At 38.6% G+C, this 26093-nt stretch overlaps 1 protein-coding gene across 1 annotated transcript in view; it reads right to left on the bottom strand.

Annotated features, from left to right (window-relative positions):
• Window positions 1-3725: 3725 nt before the first annotated feature.
• Window positions 3726-26093, bottom strand: part of Iqgap1 (IQ motif containing GTPase activating protein 1) — a 113238-nt gene continuing 90870 nt past the window's right edge. Inside the window, exons 27-38 of the mRNA XM_076851297.2 lie at window positions 23865-24005; window positions 23687-23771; window positions 22380-22612; window positions 21649-21781; window positions 20437-20539; window positions 19821-19956; window positions 19323-19410; window positions 15867-16079; window positions 15096-15262; window positions 12712-12834; window positions 9018-9126; window positions 3726-6176 (exon numbers count right to left, since the gene is read on the bottom strand). Coding sequence (XP_076707412.1) covers window positions 6063-6176; window positions 9018-9126; window positions 12712-12834; window positions 15096-15262; window positions 15867-16079; window positions 19323-19410; window positions 19821-19956; window positions 20437-20539; window positions 21649-21781; window positions 22380-22612; window positions 23687-23771; window positions 23865-24005 — 1645 coding nt within the window. The 3' untranslated portion in view covers window positions 3726-6062. The remainder of the gene's footprint in view (window positions 6177-9017; window positions 9127-12711; window positions 12835-15095; window positions 15263-15866; window positions 16080-19322; window positions 19411-19820; window positions 19957-20436; window positions 20540-21648; window positions 21782-22379; window positions 22613-23686; window positions 23772-23864; window positions 24006-26093) is intronic.

Genomic DNA, 26093 nt, shown 5'->3' with positions numbered 1-26093 from the left:
TACCCACTAGGTATGCTAATAGCACTCCTTTGTGAGACCAGTGAAAGCTATCTCCAAACACTGCCAAATGTCTCTTGGGGAGTAAAACTGCTCCTTTTTTTTTTTTTTTTTTTTTAAATCTTGAGTCAGGGTCTTGCTAAACTGCTAAGGATCTCATTAAGTTGCAGAGGCTGGTCTTGAACTTGTCACCTTCCTGCCTCAGCCTCCAGAGTTGCTGGGATTACAGACAAAATTGCCCCTGTGTCAAGAAATAGTGTTAGAAATATATACAGAAGTATTTATGATTAAAATGATATTATACCTGGGATTGTCAAAATAACCCAAGAGGGTTATAGGCAGAAGTAGAAGTGAAATGAGTCTGACCATGTTGACAATTGTTGAGGCTAGATGGTGGACACATGGGAGTTCATTATACTGTTCCCTCTGTGTTTGTTATTAGTTTTCCACAATAAAAGTTAAAAAGTATAGTGCCAAAGGAGTATTATTTTCATTTCCCCAAAGCAGCATTAGCATATTGTATAAAACAAGCTGATTTTAAATCATATGTAACTAATTTTTAGTTACAGATTATGACAGAATGATAAAATGTTTTCCTCATGTAAAATTCATAGCCACTTTTCGCCAGTTATGGTAGCACATGCCCATAATCCCAGCAGTTCTGAAGGATGGGACAGGAGGAACTCAAGTTCAAGGGTAGCTTCAGCAACTTAGCAAGATGGTCTCAAAATTAAAAAAAATAAAAATGAAAAGTACTGGGGATGTAGTTCAGTGGTAAAGTCCCTGGCACCCCACCTCCAAAAGAAAAAAAAAAAAATCTTTTAAAAGTCTTGGTCAAGACCCTTGTCTACTGCTCAAGTCCAAGAAAGGAATAATGACTGGATAATAATTCCTTTTCCAATTCTGATAATTTTCTTTTTTCTTTTGTGGTGCTGGGGATAAAACCCAAGGCCCCACTTGTGCTAGGCAAGCACTGTGTCACAGAACTACAACCCAAACCTTCATTTTTGCTATCAACAAAATTGGGGATTCTAATCAGGCTATCCTTTTTTGTTATAAAAGTCATTAAGGGTCCCCCCCACCAAGGAGTCTTAAGAAATAAGTAACATTGCTATAATAAAACACCAACACCTCAATGTTTTTCAGGGCTTATATTTATAAACATGAAAAATTGGTCATAAACCTTATCTCATTCTAGTAAGAATATATTTATTCATAAATTTCTTAAACTTTTTTTTTTTTTTTCCAGTACTGGGAATTGAACCCAGGGCCCTCAGACATGCTAGGTTAAGTGCTGTACACTGCATTACAACTACAGACTTTTTTAAAAATATATTTTTAGTTGTAGTTGGATACAATACCTTTATTTTATTTATTTTTATGTGGTGCCGAGGATCGAACCCAGGGCCTCGCACGGTGCTAAGCAAGCCAAGCTAAGCAAGCCAAGCGTTCTACTGCTGAGCCACAACTCCAGCCCCTTAGTCCTTTTTATTTTTTTATATTTATTTATTTATTTATTTTAGAAAGAGTGAGAGAGTGAGAGATTGGGAGAGAGAGAATGTTAATATTTATTTTTTAGTATTTGGCGGACACAACATCTTTGTATGTGGTGCTGAGGATGGAACCGGGGCCCCACGCATGCCAGGCGAGCGTGCTACCGCTTGAGCCACATCCCCAGCGCCGCCTTAGTCCTTTTTAACAACTATTTTTTTGCTTGCCAAGTTGCTGAGGCTGGCCTCGGAACTTGGGATCCTCGTGCCTCAGACCCCCAAGTTGCTGGGATTACTTTTTTAAAAAAACATTTCACTTTTAAAAAACCATTTATCTCAAGAAATGAATTCCAAATACTTTTTAGAATCCTTTGTTAAGACAATACACTGTTACTATGATCAAACATGTACTAACAATAATTGTAATGATGCAAAATATTATGATCACAAAATAAGTTTTTAGCAATTATGACAAGATGATAAAAAATGGTTTTGAAATATTACATTAGGGGACTGGGAATATAGTTCAGTGGTCAAGTGCTTGTCTAACATGCTCAAGGACTTGAGTTCCATCTCTAGTACCCAAACAAAACTAGTATAATATGTTTGCAATGATACACTCATATTTTTTAAGTTGTCACACTTAAAATGTATAGAGAACATGTAAGTTTTCCCAAATTCTTTTCAGAGCTAAATGGGCAACAATTGTACAACCAGCACTGCTGTGATGGCACTGGGGAGCCCAAAGATTCTGATCTTCACTTCCTTTACCAGTGTCACTCCCAGGTTCCATGAAACCTTCCTATTTTGATCTTCCCTGTCTTGTTTTCCTTATTGAATGTTAGCCCTGGATAAACACCTCACTCCCTTGAAAGAAAATGTAGAGCACAAATCCTTAAAACCTTACCTGAATTTTCAATAACAAACATACCATGCAACACTATCTCGGTTCCAGAAAAAGAAAACCAAAGATAGGGATAAATTCCTAAAGGTCCCCCAGCAGGGAAAGACAGGCTCTTCCTCAGAGCTGTCAGGAGTCATTGCCAGCCACTCACACAAATCATCACCTCCCAACTCTTCACATAGGCCTACTTAAAGTGTGATTCAGTTTCCCTCTAATTTCATACTAATTTTCCAACAGTTTGGCTGGTGTTCAAAGACAACAGGATGCTTACATACATGCATTTTTATGTAAGGTTGCCTTTTAACTAGGCCATTTTTTCCTTTTTATTATTGCTGTTTACTTTTTGTCCCCAACAGCCCCCAGCCTTCTCTGGTGACTTGCTTTTAACTTAGCAGAAGCCCCCACCTGGAGAAGCGCACCATGACTGCATGCTCAACACCTGGTGTACTGCTGTCCGAAGAATAATGTAAGGTGGGCATGAGGGCACATGCCTATAATCCCAGGTACTCAGGTGACTGAGGCAGGATTTCAAATTCCAAGGCCAGCTTGGGCAACTTAGCAAGAATCTGTCTCAAAGAAAAAAATTTAAAAAGATGGTGGCGGTAGGGGATATAGCTCACTGGTATAGCACCTCTGGATTCAATCACTAGTACCTGCAAAAAAGGTAAAAACTTGCTGCAATTTAAACCTTTGGTCATTAATTAGCCAATCAGAATTTAAGTGGCATTAGTCTGCCCCCCACATTTTTTGACCTTTTTTTTTAGTTGTAGATGAGCACCATACCTTTATTTATTTATGTGATGCCTCACACATAAAGATAAGTGCTCTACCACTGAGCCACAACCCCAGCCCATCCCCACATTCCTTTTAAGACTACTTTAAGTGTAATAAAATTTAAAAGGCTAAATTTGCACATTAAAAATCACTTAAGGAGCTGGGCATTGTGGTACACATGCTTGAAAATCCTAGCTACTGGGAGGTAAAGACCAAAAATCCAAATTCAAGGCCAATTTGGGTAACTTTGCAAGACCCTAACTCAAAATAATGGAGGGCTGGGGATTTAGCTCAGTGGTAGAGTGCTTGCCTAGCATGTGTGAAGCCCTGGATCCTGGTAAACTTTACTTTGAAATCTAGTGCTCAATCTATAATCCCAGCTACTGGGGAGGCTGAGGCAGACAAATCAAAAGTTCAAGACCAGCTTCAGCAATTAAAAAAAAAAAAGGCTAAGGATGTAGAGGGGTTGCTTTTGTTGTGGTTTTTAATTATTAAATCTCACCCTAGTCAACACTGTTTAGCAGGAACTGCTAACAATGAAACCGAGAAAAATAAACATAAACAGGAACAAATGACCTTTTATTTCATACAGAGATACAAAGGCAATTGTGTGTAGCAACAATCTGATGGGCAGTTCAAATTCTTGGGAGGAAGTAAATTCATGGTAAATGTCATGATGGTTGGTCAAAGAGAAGGTCAAAGAAAAAGTGAGATGAGACAGGGAATGCTACCGCTAATAAAATAAAAGTGCTACATGGTGTCAGTGTTGCGACTTCAGAGCTTGTTGGAGTGATACCTGTGCTATTAAAACAGTAATTCTACACATCTGGCACCAAAACTCCTGAAGTGCATTTGGGTTACTTTGCATTAGAAATTGTTATTTTAGGAACAAAATATTTAAAATAATCAAGTTATCCTATTTTATTAAAGGAGTTGTAAACTTTGTTCATTCCTGTCTTGGAAGCAGGTTTTGGGACGTATTTGGGATGGGTATCCTCTTTTAAGGAAACAGGGTTGACACGCTTTTTTAGTTCCAGTTTTTGAGGTGATGCTGGTTGTAAGAGCATCTTCTTTTCATCTGAGGAAAACATCTGTTAAAAAAAATTGTCTTCCAAAAACAAGGACAGGGCAAGTGGCAGATCCTTCCACTTGACACTTCCCTGTGGGCTATACCCAGGCTGCACAGACCGTCTGTCATGCAAAACACTTATCCAAGACTTAACATTTGTCATAGGGACACACCATATAACTTTCTATTCATCAAAACAGTTTATTGGCCTTAAATATACATAAGTAAAAATTTAAATGTTAGTTCATAATATGTTTTATGATTAAAAAAAATACTGAACCAAAACTTCAGAAAAAATTGGGAGGCTCAGTAGCATGATTTCAATATTTTTTCAGGATAAACAGATTAAGTGGGGGCGGGTAGCACTTATGACTTTTTATCCAAGAACCAAAAGCTTCCTAAACTCAATGTTTAGAATTGAATTGGTTTTAACTAAGCCTAGAAAATTGGGGTTCATAAAATAAAGGCACAATTGTCAACAGCAAGAGAAGAGAAAGAAATGGGAAGAAAATTTTATTTGAATCTCAAGTATAATATAGTTTGCTGGTTTTTATTTTGGCTATTTAAGGCAGGATTATCTCTCTGCAATACTGCAGATAAAACCTAGTGTTTTAGCTATAAGAAAGTTTCAAGAGTTCAGATATACAGATAAAACGATTTTAAAAAACCTTTTCTCAAGAGTATTCCAAAGACTTTTGAAGCATTATATAAATCTTTAAAATTCCTATCACTCACATTTTAAGAAATAAATCTATGCTTTAATAAGGCACTCTGAAGACAAAACAGTTTAAAAAATAATTACCTTCTACCCTAAGGCTAACCCATTCCTTTTGGATGGAGAAGACTTTGAATTAGTTAATCTCTGCACATGGGTGTACAAAGGTGGGCACTCAGCCCACTCTGCATCTACTTAGACAGCTGAACATTATCAGTGGGACTCTCTCATCCAATGGAGAAGGGGTTGTACTAACAACATTGCCCAAATTTGATAGTGAAGTTTAAACACAATATTTTTTTTTTTCTAAACCTGTTTTATTTGAACAGAGAACAGTGATTTGTATTAGCTCCTGCCTACAAAGAAAAAAAGAATGGAAGAGAATTAATGATCCCCTATATCTTTTGATTTTACTGGTGGGACAGAAATATAAAGGAGCCTTACTTTTCTTTTTTTTGGTACTACTGGGGATCGAACCCAGGGGCACTTTACTACTGAGCCACAACCCCAGCCCTATTTTGTATATTATTTACAGACAGGGTTTCACTGAGTTGCTGAGGCTGTCCTCCAACTTGTGATCCTTCTGCCTTAGCCTTCCAAGTTGCTGGGATTACAGACGTGCACTGCCATGCCCAGGAGAGAGCTTCACTTTTAAATGACAACCTATAACTGTTTATAACCTGACATTTTGTGTATGTTATATGTACCTGTTATTGATGCTAATAACTTCCACTTCTAAATAACAGTAATTTGAACTCCACTATCCTTATTACTAAGTAAAACAAACACCAAAGCTTACAAAATAGTAATACCACTTCAAAGGCTATAACAACAGCAAGGGATTTTGGTGGAGTTTCCACTCTTTCCTAAATGATGAAAGAAAACAAAGGAAGCAGAAGGGTCATACTAAGTCTGAAATACAATTTCACTATAAAAAAATGGGCAACAAATGTCTCTTAGAGTGAAAGAAGATAAAATGGGGCATTGGGAGAGTACTGAAGTGGGCATCATTGTGGGGTGAGCCTCTGCTTCCAACGAGTAAAGAAGGATCCTAGAAAGAAGCGGTGAGGTGTTTCTTTCCTTCACCCTTCTGGGCTGGCAGCAAATGATCAATTACTTCCCGTAGAACTTTTTGTTGAGAAGGAAGATCAGGAGGTTGACATTTACTTTAGCTCTATCAAATAATTTCATGACGGCAACTCCTTCATACTGTAGCTGCAGCAGGTCCTAAAAACAAAACAAAACAACCATTTTGACAGTCAATCAAATCTGTGGAACAAGAAAGGACACAATGTAGTGAGGGATCCAGAAGGAATAAAGCATGCCTCGTGTGCCACATGCAAAGCGGGGTGAGATAGAAGTTTCTAGATACAGAACTATCTGTCCCCTGCATAGCTACCCTGGGAGCTGGAACATATAGACAAGTTGGCCAAGGGACCTTCTGGTTAATCTGGCAATAGGGAGACATTCTGTTTATATTTAAAACACACCAAACATGAAAAGAAAAAGTATGTTCAGTTATCACACATATACTTCTAAGCCCTTTTTATTTCAGGGGGCTAGGGATGTGGCTCAGTGGTACAGCACTTGCCTACCATGTGTAGGACCCTGGCTTCCATTCCCAGCATTGCAAAACTCTTTGTATTTCAGAAGTTAAAATGACATTTTCCCACTTCATTTCATTGTGGGTCACCAGGTTTAATAAATCTAGAAAAGGTAGAAGCATTGCAAGACATGATGAAATATACTAATCATTGAAAGTGAGGCAAGAGGGGCTGGGGTTATAGTTCAGTGGTAGAGCGCTTGCCTAGCGGATTGGAAACACTGGGTTCAATCCTCAGCACAACATAAAAATAAATAAATAAGTAAAGGTATTGTGTCCATCTACAACTAAAAAAAATATTTCAAAAGAAGAAAGTTAGAGGGGCTGAGGATATAACTCAGTTGGTAGAGTGCTTGCCTTGCATGCACAGGCCCTGGGTTCGATCCCCAGCACCAAAAAACAAACAAACAAACAAACAAAAAACAAAGAAAGTGAGACAAGGCTAGAATGTCTTCATAATATCTATCAGATTCTTTTTTTTTTTTTTTAACTAGGGATTGAACCCAAGGTCTCTTGCATGCTAATGTGTGCTCTACCACTGAGCTATGCCTCCTGCCCATTAGATTCTTAATTAATTTCTGTTTCACGTGAGCAATTTTTTCTGTCTTGAAGGCAAGAGATAAACATTTATTAAGGAGCCTACTCTGTGCTGGCATTGTTTAGGCACATTATATGGTATGTTTTTAAGTCCTCACAAAAATCCTACGAAGTGAGATCACACCAGGTTTGAAGATGATCTCCTAAGGCTCAGAGATGCTGAATGATGTGCTCAGCAGAACACAATTGGTCATGTTGACTCCAGACCTGATTACAAAGCTGCTGCTTTCACTACTATTGGTGTAGTCCTCCCACCTGTACACTGTAGAGGAGTGGGAATGCGAAAGCAAGGGTCAAAGGGCTCAAAGGAACCCAAAAGTTCAAAATTCATCTTTTGAATAAATCTTAGCAGTTCCAGAGAGTGGGGACCATTGTGTCACCTATGCCTAACATAACACCTGGCACCCCACATCAAGTCTGGAACTTGAGCAGGAATGAATAAACTACCTTAGGCAGACTGGTAGGCCTATCCTATATGCATTTGGTGAAAATGAGGGAAAAAGTGGATCCTTTTTGTGTGGAAACAGTTAGATATTTGTATTACAAAATCATTTCACATTTGTTTGGCCAATATACTTTGAGAGGCTACTGGCTTCTGAGAAAGAAACAAAGATGACTAAGATATACTACCTGTTCTTAAGGAGTGGCACAGTTTTGGGGGTTGGGAGGGAAATGCGTCAACATGTACTATAAACAAAGGATGTCTCTCAGGGCTACTAAGGCAAAGGGGTGACCAACTATTGCAGTATGGCTGGGGACAAGTATTCATTATTACATGGAGGAATACAAGGGATGGGAAGGGGAGGAAGGGCGCCCAAGTAAAGGGAGCAACATGTTCATGTGCATGTTTACAGCAAGGCACCCGCCCAGTTGACAGAGTGTAGCACTATGAGAAATGGGACAGTAACAGCCTATAGAGCCTGGGGTGCAGCTTGGTGGCAGAGAGCCTGACCAGGATGCATGAGGCTCTGGGTTCGATTTTCAGCACAGAAGGAAAACAAAACAAAACAAAATTTATGAAGTGTTACACACATTGCTAGAAATCCTCTCAATGCCCTAATATATTTTTTTAATATCTTTATTTTTATATGGTACCGAGAATTAAACCCAGTGCCTCACACATGCTAGGCAAGCATGCTACCACTTGAGCCACATCCCCAGCCCCCCTAATATTTTTTAAATGTGAAAATATTAGATTTTTAAAGTAAAAATCAGGGAATCCCTGCTGAGTTCTTTTTGAATTTAAAATGGGACCCAATTTACAAAGACACAATTTACACACACCTCATCAGAAAACATCTAACCCTACCTAGCAGGGTGCAGTGGTGCACGCCAGTAATCCCAGGGACTCAGAGGCTGAGTCAGGAGGATCACAAGTTCCAGTTCAGCCTCAGCAACTTAGTGAGACCCTGTCTCAAAATCAAAAATAAAAAGGACTGGGGATGTAGTTCAGTGGTAAAGAACCCTGAGTTCAATCCCCAGTACCAAAAAAAAAAAAAAAGACAAAAACTAAACTTTAAGTACTAATATCAAATCAAAGAAGAAAAAAAATTCAAACTATACTGTCAATCCTTACACCTAAGCCTTTCATTCAAGTCCAAGGTACCAGCTCAATTTATTGGCAACACTTAGGTGGAAGATTCCTTTAAACACTTCCTGAAGATTTACACATCTTGGAAAGCTCTGCAGAGTGCACAGGCCAAATTAGACACATTGAGACACTTGGCTTCTTTTGGCTCTTTCCCAAGCTCAGCTGAACAGAGACAGTTTTCCTCCAAAGGGGTCTTCTTTTTATCTCCTTCTCCCACCTTGATAAGAATATAACTTACCTCACAGAGAAGCTTTTGGTTCTACCTGTGCATACCCACCTGATAGTGTAGCATAAATGTCTCCATTTGAACTCCCATGAATTTGGCTTTCACTTCAAAGTCTCCAACTTCTTCTGTTGGATTGATTTCAAAGATAACATTTTTAAACCTGTTGAAACATAACATATGGGTATGCTTTTTATGTTCTCATAGAACAATATTCTGCGAACTGGGAAAAGGGATGAATTCAGTCTTCATGGGTGAAAAGGGGCAGAGGTACAGGTTCAAAGTCCTGCTACAGGTGAAGGAGCATGGACTGCCATTGCTCGGTACCCTTTGTTTTGGGACCTGGAGGGAAGAATGGTGACCTCTCTCCACAGCATTTGCATTCTACTCAAAGAGGAGCCACTGGGGAATACCACAAGAGACCTGTGAAAGGGTGACATCAGAGAATTCCTTTGGTCTTCCACATGGCCACTGCTGAAACTTGGTTGATAAATGGAAAACCAGGAGGAAAGTGGCTGGAGGGAGAGCATCTGTGTTTGGGTGCAGGATGCATGCACATTTGAGGATTGGGAGAATCGAGTAAGTAAAGCAAAAAGAGTTAGTAAAAGGAACAAGAGGAAGAGGAGGTTTTCTGGAAAGGGTAGGTGCTGTATATTTAAATGCACTGAGAATGACCAAAGTAAAACTGCTATTATTGTATTACTCAGTCTAAATACCCACAATTTTAAGGAGATATTTTTAACTATTAAAATAAAAAAAACATAAACTATTAAAATAAAAAAAAACATAAAAAATCATCTTATTCATTATTCAGTGGTGGCAAGGAAATAGTGAGAGAGGTACTCATATATACTTCAGACACTAATGGGAAATATTTTGGCAACATGTGTTAAGAGTTTATATTTTTCCTTCAACCTTATAAATGAAATCAGAGTGCACAGGCTAAATTAGACACACTGAAACACTTGGCTTCTTTCGGCTCTTTCCCAAGCTCAGCTGAACAGAGACAATTTTCCCCCAAAGGGGTCTTCTTTTTATCTCCTTCTCCCACCTTGATAAGAAAATAACTAGAAAACGGTATGACAGCTCCTCAAAAAATTTAAACTAGAACTGCCATCTGATATAGCAATCTCATTTTAGGGTACATATCCAAAGAATTAAAAGAAGGATCTCAAAGAGATATTTACATACCCACATTTGTTCCAACACTATTCACACTAGCCAAGAGGTGGAAACGACACATGCATCCATCAACGGATGAATGGATAAACAAAATGTGGTAATACATACAATAGAATATTAGTCAGCCTTAAAAAGGAAGGAAATCCTGTCACATGGATGAACCTTGAGACATTATGGTATGTGAAATAAGCCAGCAACGAAGATAAATAGTGTCTGATTTCATTTATGAGGTAACATGGTCAAATTCACAGAATAGAAACTAAAATGGTGATTGCCAGAGACTGGCAGGAGGAGTAAACAGGGAGATGCCATTTAATGGGTAGAATTTTGAAAGATGAAAAACTTCAGAGGTCTGTTGCACAACAATGTGAATACACTGAACACAGATAAACTGTACCCTTAAAAATGGTTGATAGCATTTTTTATAACAAAATAATTTTTTAAACTTATTTAACCAGAAATTCCATTTCTATACATCTACTATTTAAAACAAATACTAGAGTGGTGGCATGGGCCTCTAGTCCCAGTTAGAGGGGAGGACTGCTTGAGTCCTGAAACCTAAGATCAGCCTGGGCAGCATAGCAACTACTACTCCCCCCACCCAATATAACCAATTTAAGCAGTTTACAATAGGCTAAATTAGAGAATTTTATGTAGCCATTAAATGAGATGCTTTCAGTTGGTCACAGTGGTGCATGCCTATAATTTCAGCTACACAAGAGGCTGAGGCAAGAGGATCGAAAGTTCTGAGCCAGGGCTGGGGATGTGGCTCAAGAGGTAGCGCGCTAGCCTGGCATGCGTGAGGCCTGGGTTCGAGCCTCAGCACCACATACAAACAAAGATGTTGTGTCCGCTGAAAACTAAAAAATAAATATTAAAAAATTCTCTCTCTTGGGGCTGGGGATGTGGCTCAAACGGTAGCGCGCTCGCCTGGCATGCGTGCGGCCCGGGTTCTATCTTCAGCACCACATACAAACAAAGATGTTGTGTCCGCCAAAAACTAAAAAAATAAATAAATAAATATTAAAAAATTCTCTCTCTAGAAATAAAACAAAAATAAAAAAAGATTACTTGATAATAAACAATATCATATTAATTTACATTAAGAAAATAAGTAGGGGAATGTGGCTCACCTAGTATGAGTGAGGCACTGGGTTCATTCCTCAGTGCCACATTAAAATAAAATAGAGAATGTGTCCATCTACAACATACATATATATGTGTGTGTGTGTGTGTAGGTAGATTAAGTGGGGCAAAATAGATATTCTTCATGTGAACAGGGGAACAGAAGAAAATATACTAAAATGATTTTCAGTGGTTATCTCTCACTTATGGGAATAAAAATGCTTTTACTTTTCCTTTTTGCTTTATCATATTTTCAAAGTTCAATAATGAATATATATATATACACATACATATGTATGTATATATATATATATATATATATATATATATATATTTATTTATTTATTTATTTTTTTAGTTTCAGGTGGACACAATATCTTTATTTTACATTTATGTGGTGCTGAGGATCGAACCCAGTGCCTCGTACATGCTAGGCAAGCGCTCTACCACTGAGCCACAACCCCGGCCCCCTGAATATATATTTTAGAATAAAAAAAACATAAAAGTTTCAATTTTTTTTTTGTAGTTGTATATGGACAGCACACCTTTTATTTTATTTATTTACTTTTATGCAGCTAATGATTGAACCCAGTGCCTCATACATGCTAGACAAGTGCTCTGCCACTGAGCTATAGCCCCAGCCCAAGTTTCCTTTTGAATAGATACAAGAAGAAATAGCTCAGCAGTCTGAAGTCAATGGGGCTAACTAAGCAGATGCTCTCAATAAATAATAAATATTTGTGTTTGTGAATGATTCTGGACCTTCAGGAAGACATAGGGTCAGATCCACAAAGCAAGCTGGTGCTTCCCAGAAAAAAAAATGAAAATTCTACAAGTAGAATAAAGTGTTTTACTCTTGTTTGTTTGGTTTTTTGGTACTAGGGACTGAATCCAGGGCTTCATTCATGCTAGGCAAATATTCCACCACTGTTCTACATCTCCAATCCTTTTAATTTTGAAACAGGGTCTCCCTAAATTACTAAGATGCTGAGATTGACCTTAAACTTGAGATCCTCCTGCCTCAGCCTCCTGCGCAACTGGAATAACAGGCTGGTGTCAACAAGTAAATGCTTCTTATTATTGTTATCTTATTTTTGGTCTACACAGAAGAAATGGATTCCTGCTTTAAAAAGAAAAAATTAAGATGAGGCACACACAGAAAAAAGTGTGACTGTGCTCTGAGACAAATGTTCCAAAAGAAGAGAAATACATTTTCTTTTATGACAAATTAATTTTGTATGAGGCCAAACTTTGCACATAAAAAAATTAGGTGTATATATTTCTTTATACGTATATTTATTTGTATATGTATATGTGTATTAATACATAAAAATACAAAGCGGCCACCAGGAAAGAGAAATAAAAGCAAGAAGAAGTGATGAATGCAAAAATTTAAAAACCAACAAAGTAAAAGGGGGAAAAAAAAAAGATAAATACTCACTGATTCACTTGTAGGTCCTCAATCTCCAGAAGAACTCCTTTTTCATGAAGTCTGGCTGCTGTATATTTCAGAGAGATCTTTTTGCTTTTCTTTCCCTTCATTTCCCTAGGCTTTTTGGAGACTCTGTTTTTAGGTGGGGGGGGAAAAGTCTTTTTAAAAAAATATTATTTTTTAGTTGCAGTTGGACACAATACCTTTATTTATTTATTTTGTGGTGCTAGGGATTGAACCCAGGGCCTTGTACATGCAAAGCAAGCACTCTACTAACTGAGCTACAGCCCCAGCCCAATACCTCTATTTTTATTTATTTAGGATCAAACCTAGGACCCTGCACATGCGAGGTGAGCACTCTACCACTGAGCCACAACTCCAGCCCATATGTCACTTTTTTATAAGTAACTATTTTCTATGGGTCCTAGTCACTGGTAATTCAGAAATGAGGCCAGAAAACTCATTACATAAGCCTAAGTAACACAGCACTTGTAGAATGGTGAACAGTGTTAGGATTTGTCAGGGTGGTCTTGGGAGGGGAAATATTACTATACTGCTTCTGCTTTAGTTTAAGTTATACTTGAGAATACTGCGATGGATCCAACAGTATCTTAATGCTTCTGTGTCCTTCTTGGAACCTAGACATCTAACTAGCAAGTAAGCAAGCCTGAGGTAACCATAACAAGTCCCTGGGTTAAGGAGTAACTCCAAAACCCTAGGATATATAGGGAAAATTTTTCCACACAATAATTTTTAAGCATTTAAGCCAGCATAGCAATCACAGAAATGGGAGTAAGGAAAAACAAACAGGTATTAGAAGACTATTAAGATAATCAAGTTGTGATAATATCTTGATAATCAAGATATGAAGTTGATAAGTAAGCAAGGGAAGGAGAGACAAATGAGATCTATAGATTTGGGGCTCCCAAGGGGAAGGTTTTCAGAAATGTTGGTAGGAGTGCAAATGGGAACAATTACCATGAAAGGTATATAGAAATATCAAGATTATGGTTGTAGAGAAATCCTGACTTGGCAATTCCTCTTCTAGAAATCAATTTTCAGAAATAAAGATCACATTTGCAAAATGACAAACATACAAGTTTATCCAGAGAATCAATTAAATAAAGTGTTTTATCTGTCTACACAATGGATTAGTATGTAGTCATTAAAAAAAGAAATGAGGATCTGGCTATGTCTGCTTAGAAGATCTAAAAGCAGTGGCCACTTGGGCAATGAGCACATCTCATTGTTAGATATTTTTGGTTTCTAAACACCAGTAACTAGAATTGGTGATGATGCACAAATAATTTATTCCAAGTCCAGGGAGGCAAAGCTACAAGTTGAACTTGAAACACCATGTGCCAGACAGGCAGGAAATGTACAAGGAATGACAGACACATGTCAAAAAGACACAGAAGTCAGCTCAGCAAGCTAGGTTAGGTGAGTCTGGTTCCCATCCCTTAAATATCAGCCCTGCCTCATTCCAGAGAAAAAACGAAAAGTATACCTGTGTAAGAGTGAAGAAGTCACAGAGAAGCAGACGCAGCAAAACATGAAAAACTAGTGAATCTAGGTGAAGGATACATGGGTGCTTATTGTTCTATTCAATCAACCTTTCTGAAGTTCGAAAATTCTTTTATTTTTTTTTGTACCAGGGATTGAATCCAGAAGCATTTAACCACTGAGTGACATCCCTAGCCCTTTTTATTTTTTGAGTCAGGGTCTTACTTAGTTGCTTAGGGCCTTGCTAAGTTGCTGAGGCTGGCTTTGAACTTGTGATCCTCCTGCCTCACCCTCCCAAACCACTGGGATTTTCGACATGCAGTGCTGTGCTTGGCTGAAAATTCTTGAGGTTAGAGTTGAGGGTGAAAAGTAAACCAACCTCACAAGTAGAACCTGCACTCATCACCTCACCTCTCTGGGTGTTCAGTCTCTCCTTGTAATGAGTATGCTGATGGTTTGTGACTAGCTCTAGGAAAGCTGTACCAGATTTTCCTCAGATTCTGATCTTGTCCCCAGGGGTTAGGGAATCCAAATTTGTCTAATATTCCTTAAGAGACTTGCAAGCATACTTAGATTTTGCGACCACTAGATGACCAATCTTCATGATTCTCTAATTTTTATAAGCTTAAGGAGGTATTTTGGAACTAGGAATGCTCTGGTGTAAGCATCCTTGAAATTGCCCCCATCCTCTGCATTATTTCCATCATACACTAGTGAATGGAGGTAGCCAATTATGCAAATAACGAGAAGCAAAATAGAGAACTAATGTGATAAGCAGATCCAGGCTGTGTTAGGTAAAACTTTTCAATGTCATTTCAATAGCCTGTACTCTTTCCCCACTCAATCCTATTCTTTCCTTGGATTGATTTTTTTTTTTTTTTAATACTCACTTGCCCTTGCTGGCTAAGTTATCCAAGCAGGTTTTGATATAGCTTTTATAGTAATCCACCTGCTCCCCATAAAAGGTGGCTTTAGAATTCAGAGCAGCATATGTTTGTTGCAATTTCACCAGTTCAGCCTTTCTCCTTTGTCGGTATCTCCGCTGATTCCGAATGTCCTGAAACATAAGTATTAAGATTAAGAAAATAATGATACCATATGCTTCTTGAATCATTGTGGTTTATTCAGCACTAGACCCCAGCAATGTTTAACTCTGTCTTGAGCATGAACACACATTCCTAACAGGCAGCAATCTGGGTTCACAAATTAATATATATTGTCAAGAGAGAGAGAAAAGAAGAACATCAATCACTGAGTTCTTAGGTGTGCCTGGTATCCTTAGTGCAATAACAGAGAATGCCTAAAATTCTCAGCTTACATTAGAGCCCCTCACTTGAAATGAATCATACAAATCAAGGATCTGATGACCAACTTTATACTTCGTAGTAACTATGAAAAAGATCTGAAGAATTCTTTAAGGCCAAGGACAAGTTTAGACCCAGGAAACTCTAATATAGGATCCTCTCCCTGTTAATTTAGGCTATGGAATAAGCTACAACAGGACAAGCAAGGTCCTCAAGTCAGAGTCAGAAACAGTTTCTCAGAGGGGAAGATGATAATTCGTGAACTGAAGCTCTTCTCTGAGCAACTACTATCCCTTTATGAGCCCCTGAAATAACTTTAAACAAGGCAAGGCCATTACTGTCCCCCAAATTCAGTACCCTGGCAATGTCGTTAATCAGTTCCTGGTATTTGTTCTTTGGGTTCACAGTCCCAAGTTCCGTTAGCTTCTTTAAGCCTGTCTGGATCTTCTCTTTCTTCTCCTGGAGAGTGAGGTTGTTGTCTTCCTTCACAGTCTTTGACTTTTTCATCTTATCAGGAGTTTTAGCATCACGAATAGCCCGTCTCTGCATGGCCCTCTGATGTTCTGCTTCCTACAGATGAGAAAAACAAGTTCTTGGCAAGGTTGCCACACTGATTCTAAAATTGGATTTACATAGCTTATTTGTATCTGAATTTATACAGTTCTCAAATTTCATTCTAGAAACAGAGGGGAACAAGTTATGCCCCTCTACCAAATGACAAATGAAAAACTTCATGAAGCAGAGGAAGGTAATCATAGATACCATGTGCTTTTAAATTTTTCTAAATCTGGCTCCACAAATGTCATAACTATAATAACAACATCAGTGACCAGTAAAACCTTGCTAATCCTTTGGCCACCTTGTCCAGGCTGAATCAAGCCATCCCTCTGCTTTCAAACATACTGCAAATGACAATATCTTAAGAAGGGAAAAACCTTCCTTGGAGGGCTGAGGCTGTAGCTCAATGGCAGAGCACTTGCCAAGCACTCACGAGGCACTAGGTTTAATCCTTAGCACTAGGTTTAATCCTTAGCATAAAAATAAACAAATAAAATAAAGACATTCTGTCCATCTATAACTACAAAAAACAATAACAACAACAACAACAACAAAAAAACAACCTTCCTTCAATTCTGCCATCTTTCCTTGCTATCATTCATTTCTCAGTTACATCTCTGCCCAACAAATGATCTACACTTGCTATTCCAGTCTTTTAGCATTTTCTTCTTCAACAACTTCAGTATCTACAGCTCTCATCACCAATTACCATTCTCCCACCCCAAATCCAATAACTTTTCTTGGTTGTCACTTTGCTCATCTGCTCTGCATTTTTTCTGCATGGGTTTGATACTTCCAAGTGACCCATGACCATTTCTCTTTATATATTCTCAATACTTTAATGATCACCTTTATGGTGATAGAATCCAAATCTTTGCATAAAAGGCTATGGTGGTGCTCTTTGTTTTGTTGATACTGGGGATTTAACCCAGAGGCATTTTACCCCAGTTACATCCCCAGTTCTTTTTTTTTTTTTGAGACAGGGTCTAAGTTGCTTAGGGCTTTGATCTGCCTGCCTCAGCCTCCTGAGTCAGTTGGATTACAGGTGTGTGCCACCATGCCCAGCCAGAATGTTTTGAACTGCTTATAATGGGAAGTTATATTTGCAGTGGCTTGTAGTTCAAATTTGTAATTCCTCCCAAATAGAGTGATTCCCTTTCCCCTTTCCCACTATCCCTCTTTCTTCTAATGTCAAGACAACTGTGCATCCCATAATGCAAAAGAGTACAGCCTCTGAAGTCAGACAGAACTGGATCCAAGTCTGGTTTTTTTTTTTTCTTTTTTTTTGCAACAGGCTGGTGATCTTAACCTGTAAGGGTCTTGGTTTCCTAATTTGTAAAACAGGGATGAAAAGACTCACCTCATAGGGATAATGTGAGGAATAAATGAAAAACTAAAGATTAATAGAGGTACTAACAAATAATAGATTTTCAATAGAGGATGGTTCCTGCTTTCCTACTTCAAATTTCCTTCCAGATTAAAATGCTGCAGTTATTGGGCATACCTTTTCTTGTCCCTCATACACACCTAAGTAGTAATACATTGTAGTGTCTAAAAGCTGAGAATTCATTTAAAACAGTGATTTTCAAACAGTTCTCTGTAGCCTTGAGGATTTCCCAGAAGTACCATGAGTCCTGGAGGGCCAAGTTCCAGGTGCCCTGTTCTTGGAACTCCCAAAGTAACTCTAGTTTTACTTGCCCTACCCACCCCACCCTGGTACTAAGGATTAAACCTTTAAAAGGTCCTCTACTACTGAGCCACATCCCCAGGACTTTTAAAATAAGGTTTTTATCAATTTTGCCCAGGATGGCGTCAAACTTGTGATTTTTCTGCCTCAGTCTCCTGAGTAGCTCGGGTTTCAGATGTTCCCACCATGTTTGGTTTATCGGGGGCTTTCCCTACCTCTTCCCACATTTTCACTGGTGGATTGTAGTTGTATATAATAATGGGGTTTGTTACATATTTGTACATGCACATGATTTATCTATGTAATTTGATAATATCACTCCCCACTACCTCCCCCTCACTCAACTCTTCCCGTTCCCCCCTGGTCCTTTTCCTCTACCAATCTCCCTTTTATAGTGGGCTTCTAAGTAAGTTATCAACTTAATGAAGAAAATTCCCATGATTAAAACATGAAAAAAAAAATGACTTGACCAACTTTCTCATCTGACAAATGAGAAACAAGTTTTAAACATGAAGTGGACCCACCAACCCTTCCCAAAGCTTACCTCCCCATTCCACCCCTCACTCTGAGACTTTATCACACATTTAGATAATTCAACCACCATCTTCCCTGACAACTTTGCCCAATTAATCAATATTAAATGACCACAGGGTTTACAAACATGCTTTAGTCCTTATCTCTGCAGGGCTAAATTCCTGTCTAGCTTTTGGGTTCTAAATAATTTGGTCTTGTGTGATTTTTTTTTTCTCTGTGATTTTTTTTTCCTTCTTCTCACATCTTCATCCTAGATATGTAGTCTGATCACGTCACGCTCTTCCTCTCCTTTGCACCTTTGTTCATGTGGGCTCTCATGCACAGAATGCCTTCTCTTGACTTAAATGCACATCCAGATCCTGCCCATTCTGCAAGTTCCACTTTTTCATGGAGCCTTCCTGATGTCCTCCTCCTTATTCACCTCTTTCCTCAAACATATCATTTTTATACTCTGTATAGAGTTAACTTTAAATGGTTTTATCACTGTTTCCAGTATATAGGTCACATTTCCCCAAAAGAATCTGTTTCTTTTTTTTTCTTTCTTTTTTTTTTTTTTAGCTTTCGGCAGACACAACATCTTTATTTGTACGTGGTGCTGAGGATCGAACCCGGGCCGCATGCATGCCAGGCGAGCGCGCTACCGCTTGAGCCACATTCCCAGCCCCAGAATCTTAAAATCATTAAATTTAGGAGCCACCTTCTGTACTTTTCTTCTATATACCAAGGTTGATAGAATTCCAACTATAAAATACTCAATAAATTACTAAATGAACTCATTGACTCTGCCCCAGGTTAAAATGACTCACTCTCTGCATGTACGTGTCAGAGAGCTTTATGTCCTAAGAACATTTTCTGGATGTTCTGGAACTAACAACTTTCTCAAACTAGTCCTAATTACCACCATCCTCTGGTTAAATCCAGAGTCACCCTAGATCACAATCTCTTATCTGTGTCCACCTCCTTTAACCCTGGCATGCACTTACAGGAAAGCTTATCTACCTTAGGAAGATGTTAAGTTAAACCTAAAATTTTACCTGTTCACTGGTGGCTGGTATTTCTAGGATTTCAGTTAAGGTCTCTCCTGGCTGGAATCGGATGACATCCACGATTAAACGTTTTGTGCTAAAATGAGATGAGAAAGCATTTAAACATTATACTGTGTATTTTGCTTCCTTTTAAGTGAACCGAAGCAATAGCAATACAAATATCATTTCACAGAGATGCCAGCAGACAGCTAGTGATACAAGGTACTTGAGGCCCTGGGCTTATTTACGCAATTACAACACAGTAGGTACCAGGGTTATGATTTCTGAGATTTAAATTTTATTTTACAACATTAGCAAAGTAAGATAGACAAATACTTATACAAATAAGGTATTAAAATGCCATGCAAAACATAAGAGATAACCAGAATTATGATGGTTATGAAGGCCAGGATGATCATTTCAGGTACAATCCAGTTTGCTCTCTTATCAAAGGTCCAAGGATCTTTGAATTACATTCACTTCATTCTTCCTACTTTCAATACTCACTTCAATAAGATGGTCCGAGCATCCATTTCTGCATTCTCATCTCCAGGCACATCAAACTTATTAGTCAATGTGAGAGACACTTCTGTCTTAGCCAGTGCCTCCTTATTTGGGTCATTTAAATTGCCAGCGCTTTCCCCTGAAGGTTTAGGGGTAAGGGAGAGAAGAGAGTTAATATAATAAAAGAAGGAGATATTTGGGCGATAGTATACAAATAAAATATGCAAGTCTAAGATGATACTTGAATAAGACAACACAGTGTGTCAAGAATACTTTTTACTCAGAAATAAAAGAAAATATTATGCCAAAACTAAAAATGCAAAGGATCCATAATGCAATAATTTCATAAATAGCTGACAAATAATTTTAACACTGTAATATCACAATTCTCTCTCAAAATCTCTTCCTTACAGGACTTTCTAATAGTATGATTATTTATACTTAAAATGATCTCTTCCATTGGACTTCAACTTCTCACAGAAAGGGGCCACATTTGTTTTTGTTTCCCAATACATATCCAGAATTTGGTAAAGTGCAAAATCAGAGGAGGTGATGACAACACAACACTTTTCTGTCGTGTTCACCTCTCATCTTCTGGGCAGTTAAGTCAGAACATTACCTATCAGGGACTCAATGGTGGGCACCTCTCCAAGGTCGTCCAGCAGTTCATGGATTGGATCATTGTGCTCTGGAGCAATGGCATCCTGGTGGTCTAACAGGAGCTGAAAAGATTCTATTTTCAATGCCATTTTCATACCCAGCTGTCTAGCCCCCATCCCCACCCATGATGCCTACCAGTAATCTATACAAAGGAGGCCAGCCAACAAAGCTTGTATGTTCAAAACACTGACAAGCTAACCCTCAGCCAATTAAATCAAATAAAAACAAGAAATATTAAGTAGGCTCCATTGACTGACGTATGTTATGATGTATGGAGAAGAAACACTGATACTCTTTAAACCTCACGGCCCCAATGAAATCCATAGACTTCAATATCTAAATTCATCAATATAGCCTACTGCCAGTTCAAATAACTCACATTCAGACTGTAAATGCTTCCAGGGTAGAGTATCTTGTGGGCATCCCAACCCCCTCAGTGGGAGATCAAATGCAGCCAGTGTATAATATCGTTGGTTTTTTTTTTTTTTGTACCAGGGATTGAACCTAGGGGCACTTAGCTGGTTTTGAACTAGTGGTCCTCCAGCCTCAGCCTCCTGAGCTGCTGGGATTACAGGTGTGTGCCACCATGCCTGGCACAGTATCTTTTAATTCAGTAAAAAGCACACCAAATGAATATTTCATTATCAAGCCCTCAAGATGGTATTATCATAGGTTATGTCCTCAGAAATGACAGTCCCTGAAATTTCACTTATATTTCACATATATCCTCATTTCTTTTTCTGCATGTCCCCAAAGGGGAAAGAAATTATTTGAAAACTCTGCGGAAATAGGAGCTTCCAAGGGTGGGGGAGTCACTCCAAGGCTACAGAGAGGAAGAAATTGGTATTCTAGATAATGTTTTTAAAAATACAATTTTTTCAAGCCACTAGATAAGTGCTCACAATGTACATTTTGGACCCCAGGGATTCTGACTCACTCAGACCACCTGTGGTGGGGTCAGGCAACTAAGCATGCAAGAGGCTATAGTTTCGATACCCAGAATTGTCGGGGAGTAGGGGAGAGGCAAAGGAAGAAAGACAACAAGATTTGGTGTCATTAACATCACAGGATGCTGAGATAATTGACCACCAGACATAGTAAGCAGCAGCCAAGGAAGATAATTAATTAATGACAGAGTAATGAAATTAAGTAATTAAAGAAAAATACTTACAGTGTGGGTGTTGATGATTTCACCAATGGAAATGTAGATAACTGGTTTGGTGAGGGTTACTAAATCAGAATACTCATCCACATTAAATTTATCCTGCAGCTCTGGGACATCACAAGCAGTTTGGAAAAATCGTCTGAAAATAAACACAGGAGGCAGCCCCCCAACAAGTGACACACACATGAGAAGCTTGCAAGAAGATAGTCCACAAACCTTTCAAGCAATGAGTTCAGACAGAAGCTAGTGAAGAGAATTAATTCTAGAGAAACTACTGCATATTTGATGTAAAAACTGCTGCTTGATAGCTTTGGGATACTGGTTCAAATAATTCTGTTCTATATCTAGTTTTAGTTCTGCCCACAAGAACCACTCAACTACAATTTAAAATAGTTCTCAGACACCCATGCCATTTACCTGTAGGATAGTACTCTGAAGCAGTGAATCAAAAACTGTTAATTAATCAAAATTAAGAGCACTCAATTCTTCTTTGATTACAAAGAAACATGGGCCTAACCTATAACTACTGTTTTTATATTAAGTACTATCTATGTCATAAGAAAATCTTCTTCAAAATGAATGCGCCATCCTTTGGAGCCCTGAGTATATCAAACATGTATCTTGCGATATGGCAGCTCAGTCCAGGGAAAGCTAGAGGTGGTATTTAACCTTGTCTTTTCCCTCAGAGATTAAAATATGCTCATAGAATTTTCAGATATTTTGTGCCTTTCTCTTACCTGAATTTCTGGTAGGACTGGGAAAGATACTCATTAATGATGCTTAAGTGGGCATTATCTCCCAGGAACATCTTATTGGAAGCTGCATGTTGGAGCATCTTTGCAATGGAGCCCAGATTTCGGCGTTGGTCAGTGGTAAGTTGGCCTCCTGCCGACAGGTCAATGATGTCAAAGGCATCAGGAGCAACAATGGCTGGATTCATGTATCGGTAGTAAAGCAAGTTACCAATAATCTGGAAACAGATAAAAAATAATGCTGGCTATTAAAAACCATATTACCAAGTACACTACTAATGACTTTGCTAGCAAAGGAAACGAGAAAATGCAATCCTGTGAGGAAAAAAATAAAACACACACACACACGCACATGCACCATGCATAGATAAACTTTCTCTCAGGGCCTAGAATTAGAATAAAAATTATTTTGTTGGGTGTGGGGGAAAAAAGGGAGAACCACTACCAGTAACTGATGAAAGAAGAGATTCAGAAATAAAAATGATAGACTTAAGGGCATCTTTTGTTCACATATCATGGTAGCAAAGAAGGTTGCTGTCATCCACATGCACTTTTTTACTTTCACACAGGTGGGCTTTTCATTATAAGAAGCTAATAAACATAGTTAAGATAAGTACTTAAACACAATCTACTTAGCATAGTGCAAGCTGTCCAACCCCCATCATCCTCATGCTGCAGACTTCAAAGGCAAACTTTATGCCTCTGAAATGAAATCACTCAACATACATCTCTATTGCAGAAGAATTCAAGGACAGTCACAGCATTTCCCCTAGAGGTTTCATTCAGAAAAAATAAAATTAATTCACCTGAACAGAAAGTCTAGAATCGAGGCCTCACTGTAGAAAAGCACAGAACTAGGAGAGAGAAGAAAAAAGTGTTCAGATTAAAAAAAAGAAGAAGAAAAGAGTGTAGCTGAGTAAGAAAGTTTTTTCAGCAATAGCTTTAGCAGAAACAATTGTGCTTGCTATTTTTCACCTGGCCACCAGCAGAGGGAGCAATTCTTCAGCGAGAAGATAGAACTCAGAAATTTAATGAGACAGGAAAAAAAATCCATCTTCCTCTACTTGTATTTAAGGTACACTGAGTGCCATTCAAATTGAATAGGAACTGTTTCATACCAAGAGAGCCATGATTTACTATTTACAATTGCTTTCAAGAGTTCACAAGCAATGGTGAATTATGCCAGAAACTATGCTTAGGCACCCACTAATGGTCTGTCAGGACTAATTTTGTAACTTTTTCTTCAAAGGGCTATTAGAAGGGCAGGATTCTGTCGGTTTTCAGACTCTTACCTTCAGCAGCTCGTCCTCACCAGCATCAGGGAACTTCTCATGCAAGGAGTCCTTCAGCACTTTGGCAATGAAGCGCATCCCATAACTGTGGGATGGACAAACAGTGAGAAGGGTCAAACGAACAGGAAGACACTAACATTGGGCTATATTTGGGGTCATAAAAACTGATAGCACTCACGGGATTTTGTCAACAGAGCTGATGATGGCTGAGAGGAACTTGTCTGTCACAGCCCTCATGTTCCTAATAGAGTTGTCTAGCCGTGTCTTCACTTCTTCATGAGCCAGAGCCTGCTCAGGGGTCACATCATAGGGCAATTTGCTGGAAAAGCAGAAATTCCCCCCAACTATGTTAGACTGACAGCCAGGAACCATGACTTTTATATACTGAAAGATCTAGAAAGGTTAGGTAACTTACACTTATGCTCACAGAGCTGTTAAGTGGTAAGGCTAGAATTTTTTTTTTAATATTTATTTTTTAGTTGTAGTTGAGCACAATACCTTTATTTCACTTATTTATTTTTATGTGGAGCTGAGGATCGAACCCAGAGTCTTGCACATACAAGGCAAGCGGTCTACCGGTGAGCCACAACCCAGCCCAAGGCTAGAATTTTAACTCAGTTTTTCAAACTGTGAATTAGGTGTCATGAATTTTGTGCCAGCACTATGATAAACACTTAGGATTAAAGACAAGATATATCTTCTCTTGATAATCTTCCAGTCCCGTGGGAGACACAGACAGGGATCAGTATAAACAAACAGAAGTTGACCAGAAGTGCTGCAGGACTACAGACTACCACTCAGACTGCAGAAAGCAAAGGTGGCTTCCAAAAGGAAGAGACACCTGAACTCAGGAAAAAGAGAGAAGGGTCTTCCAGGAATGAAGATCAAATGCAAAGAAAGGGAGGAGGGACCTGCATATACACTAACAAAATCTGGACTTATTAGTAATCAGAAGCCAGTGGAAACTATCAAAAGTTAGGAGATATGCATTTTGAGGAAGACTGCTCTGGTAAGTAATGAATTAAATACAGATAGACACAGATGAAAGAGGCAGGAGATCAATGTCACAGCCTGATGAAGAAATTCTAAGCATGACCAAGGGTGCAGCAGTGGGGCCCAAGAGAAAAAAAATCTGATGGATATAAAGTAGATAAACAACATTTAATAGAATCTGAGGCCTTTTGGATGCTGAAGGGAGTAGACAGTTACATACAGGAATCGGAGCCAGAGGCACTAATGAGATTACTTAAGGAGAGGGCACTGAATGAGTAAGAACTGGCATGGGAACAGTAGATGTACTAGAATGGCTTAATCAGAATGGGAGAGAGGACAGAGGAAGTTGAAACACAAAATGAAATACAGAGATAATGGTTTTGGTACTTTCATAAAGTCAAAAAATAGTAACAATTATATTGGATTATCCAGATGAGCCCTAAGCCCTAGGGCCTTATGAGAGAAAGGCAGAGGCAGATTTCATATACCCAGAAGAGGAGGAGGCAATGTGACTAGAGAGGCAGAGACCAGCAATATGGCCACAAGTAATGGGATACTAACAGCCACCAAAAGCTGGAAGAAGCAAGGAACAGATTTCTAATCAGAGCCTCCAGAGGGAACACAGCCCCGCCAGTTCCTTGATTTCAGCACAGCAATATTGACATCAGATTTCTTGCCTCCAGAACAGTGAGAGAATAAATCCCCCACTTCCTTCCCATATAGTGGATTGAACTTTACCATGGAGATACATCCCTAGTCCTTTTTATTTTTTTAATTTTGAGACAGGTTCTGGTTAAGTTGCTGAGGCTGGCCTGGACCTTCTGACACTCTTGCCTCAGCCTCCTGAGTTGCTGGGATTACACCCAACAAACCAGGCAAATTTCTATTGTTTAAGAAATCTCTGGTGATTTGTTATAGCAACCCTAGGAAACTAATACAAGTAGATAGGGTTATGACTCTGTCATAGTGTCAAATACTCCACAGGTAGACTATAATACATGAATTCAGCTCAACAGTAACATTCAATGAGAAACAATAAGCAATTTGGAATTTATAAAAAATTGTACTATGTATCTTACTATTTAATATTAGTAAAATCTATAATAGCCTTATTATAGTGGGGCCAGAATGTAGCTCAGTGGTAAAGCACTTTCCTAACTATACACAAGGCCCTGGGTTCCATCCCTAGTACAGGAAAGAAAAAAAAAAAAAAAAAAAAATATATATATATATATATATATATCTCAAGTGCTCTGCCAATGAGCCACAAGCCCAGCACCCCAAAATATTTCTTTAATTAAAAAAATATAAACAAGGAAAACAAAGCAATGAGCAAAGGGAACAAAAGTACTAAAATCAATGGTTGTAGTCAGAGAAAAGATTAAACCTTTTAAGGTTTCAGAGGTGACCATTC

Source organism: Callospermophilus lateralis, chromosome 3, assembly GCF_048772815.1.
Source record: "Callospermophilus lateralis isolate mCalLat2 chromosome 3, mCalLat2.hap1, whole genome shotgun sequence".
In the NCBI taxonomy this organism is placed as follows: Eukaryota; Metazoa; Chordata; class Mammalia; order Rodentia; family Sciuridae; genus Callospermophilus; species Callospermophilus lateralis.
The sequence above is the reverse complement of the archived record's forward strand: the minus strand, read 5'-3'. Positions and strand labels throughout refer to the sequence as shown.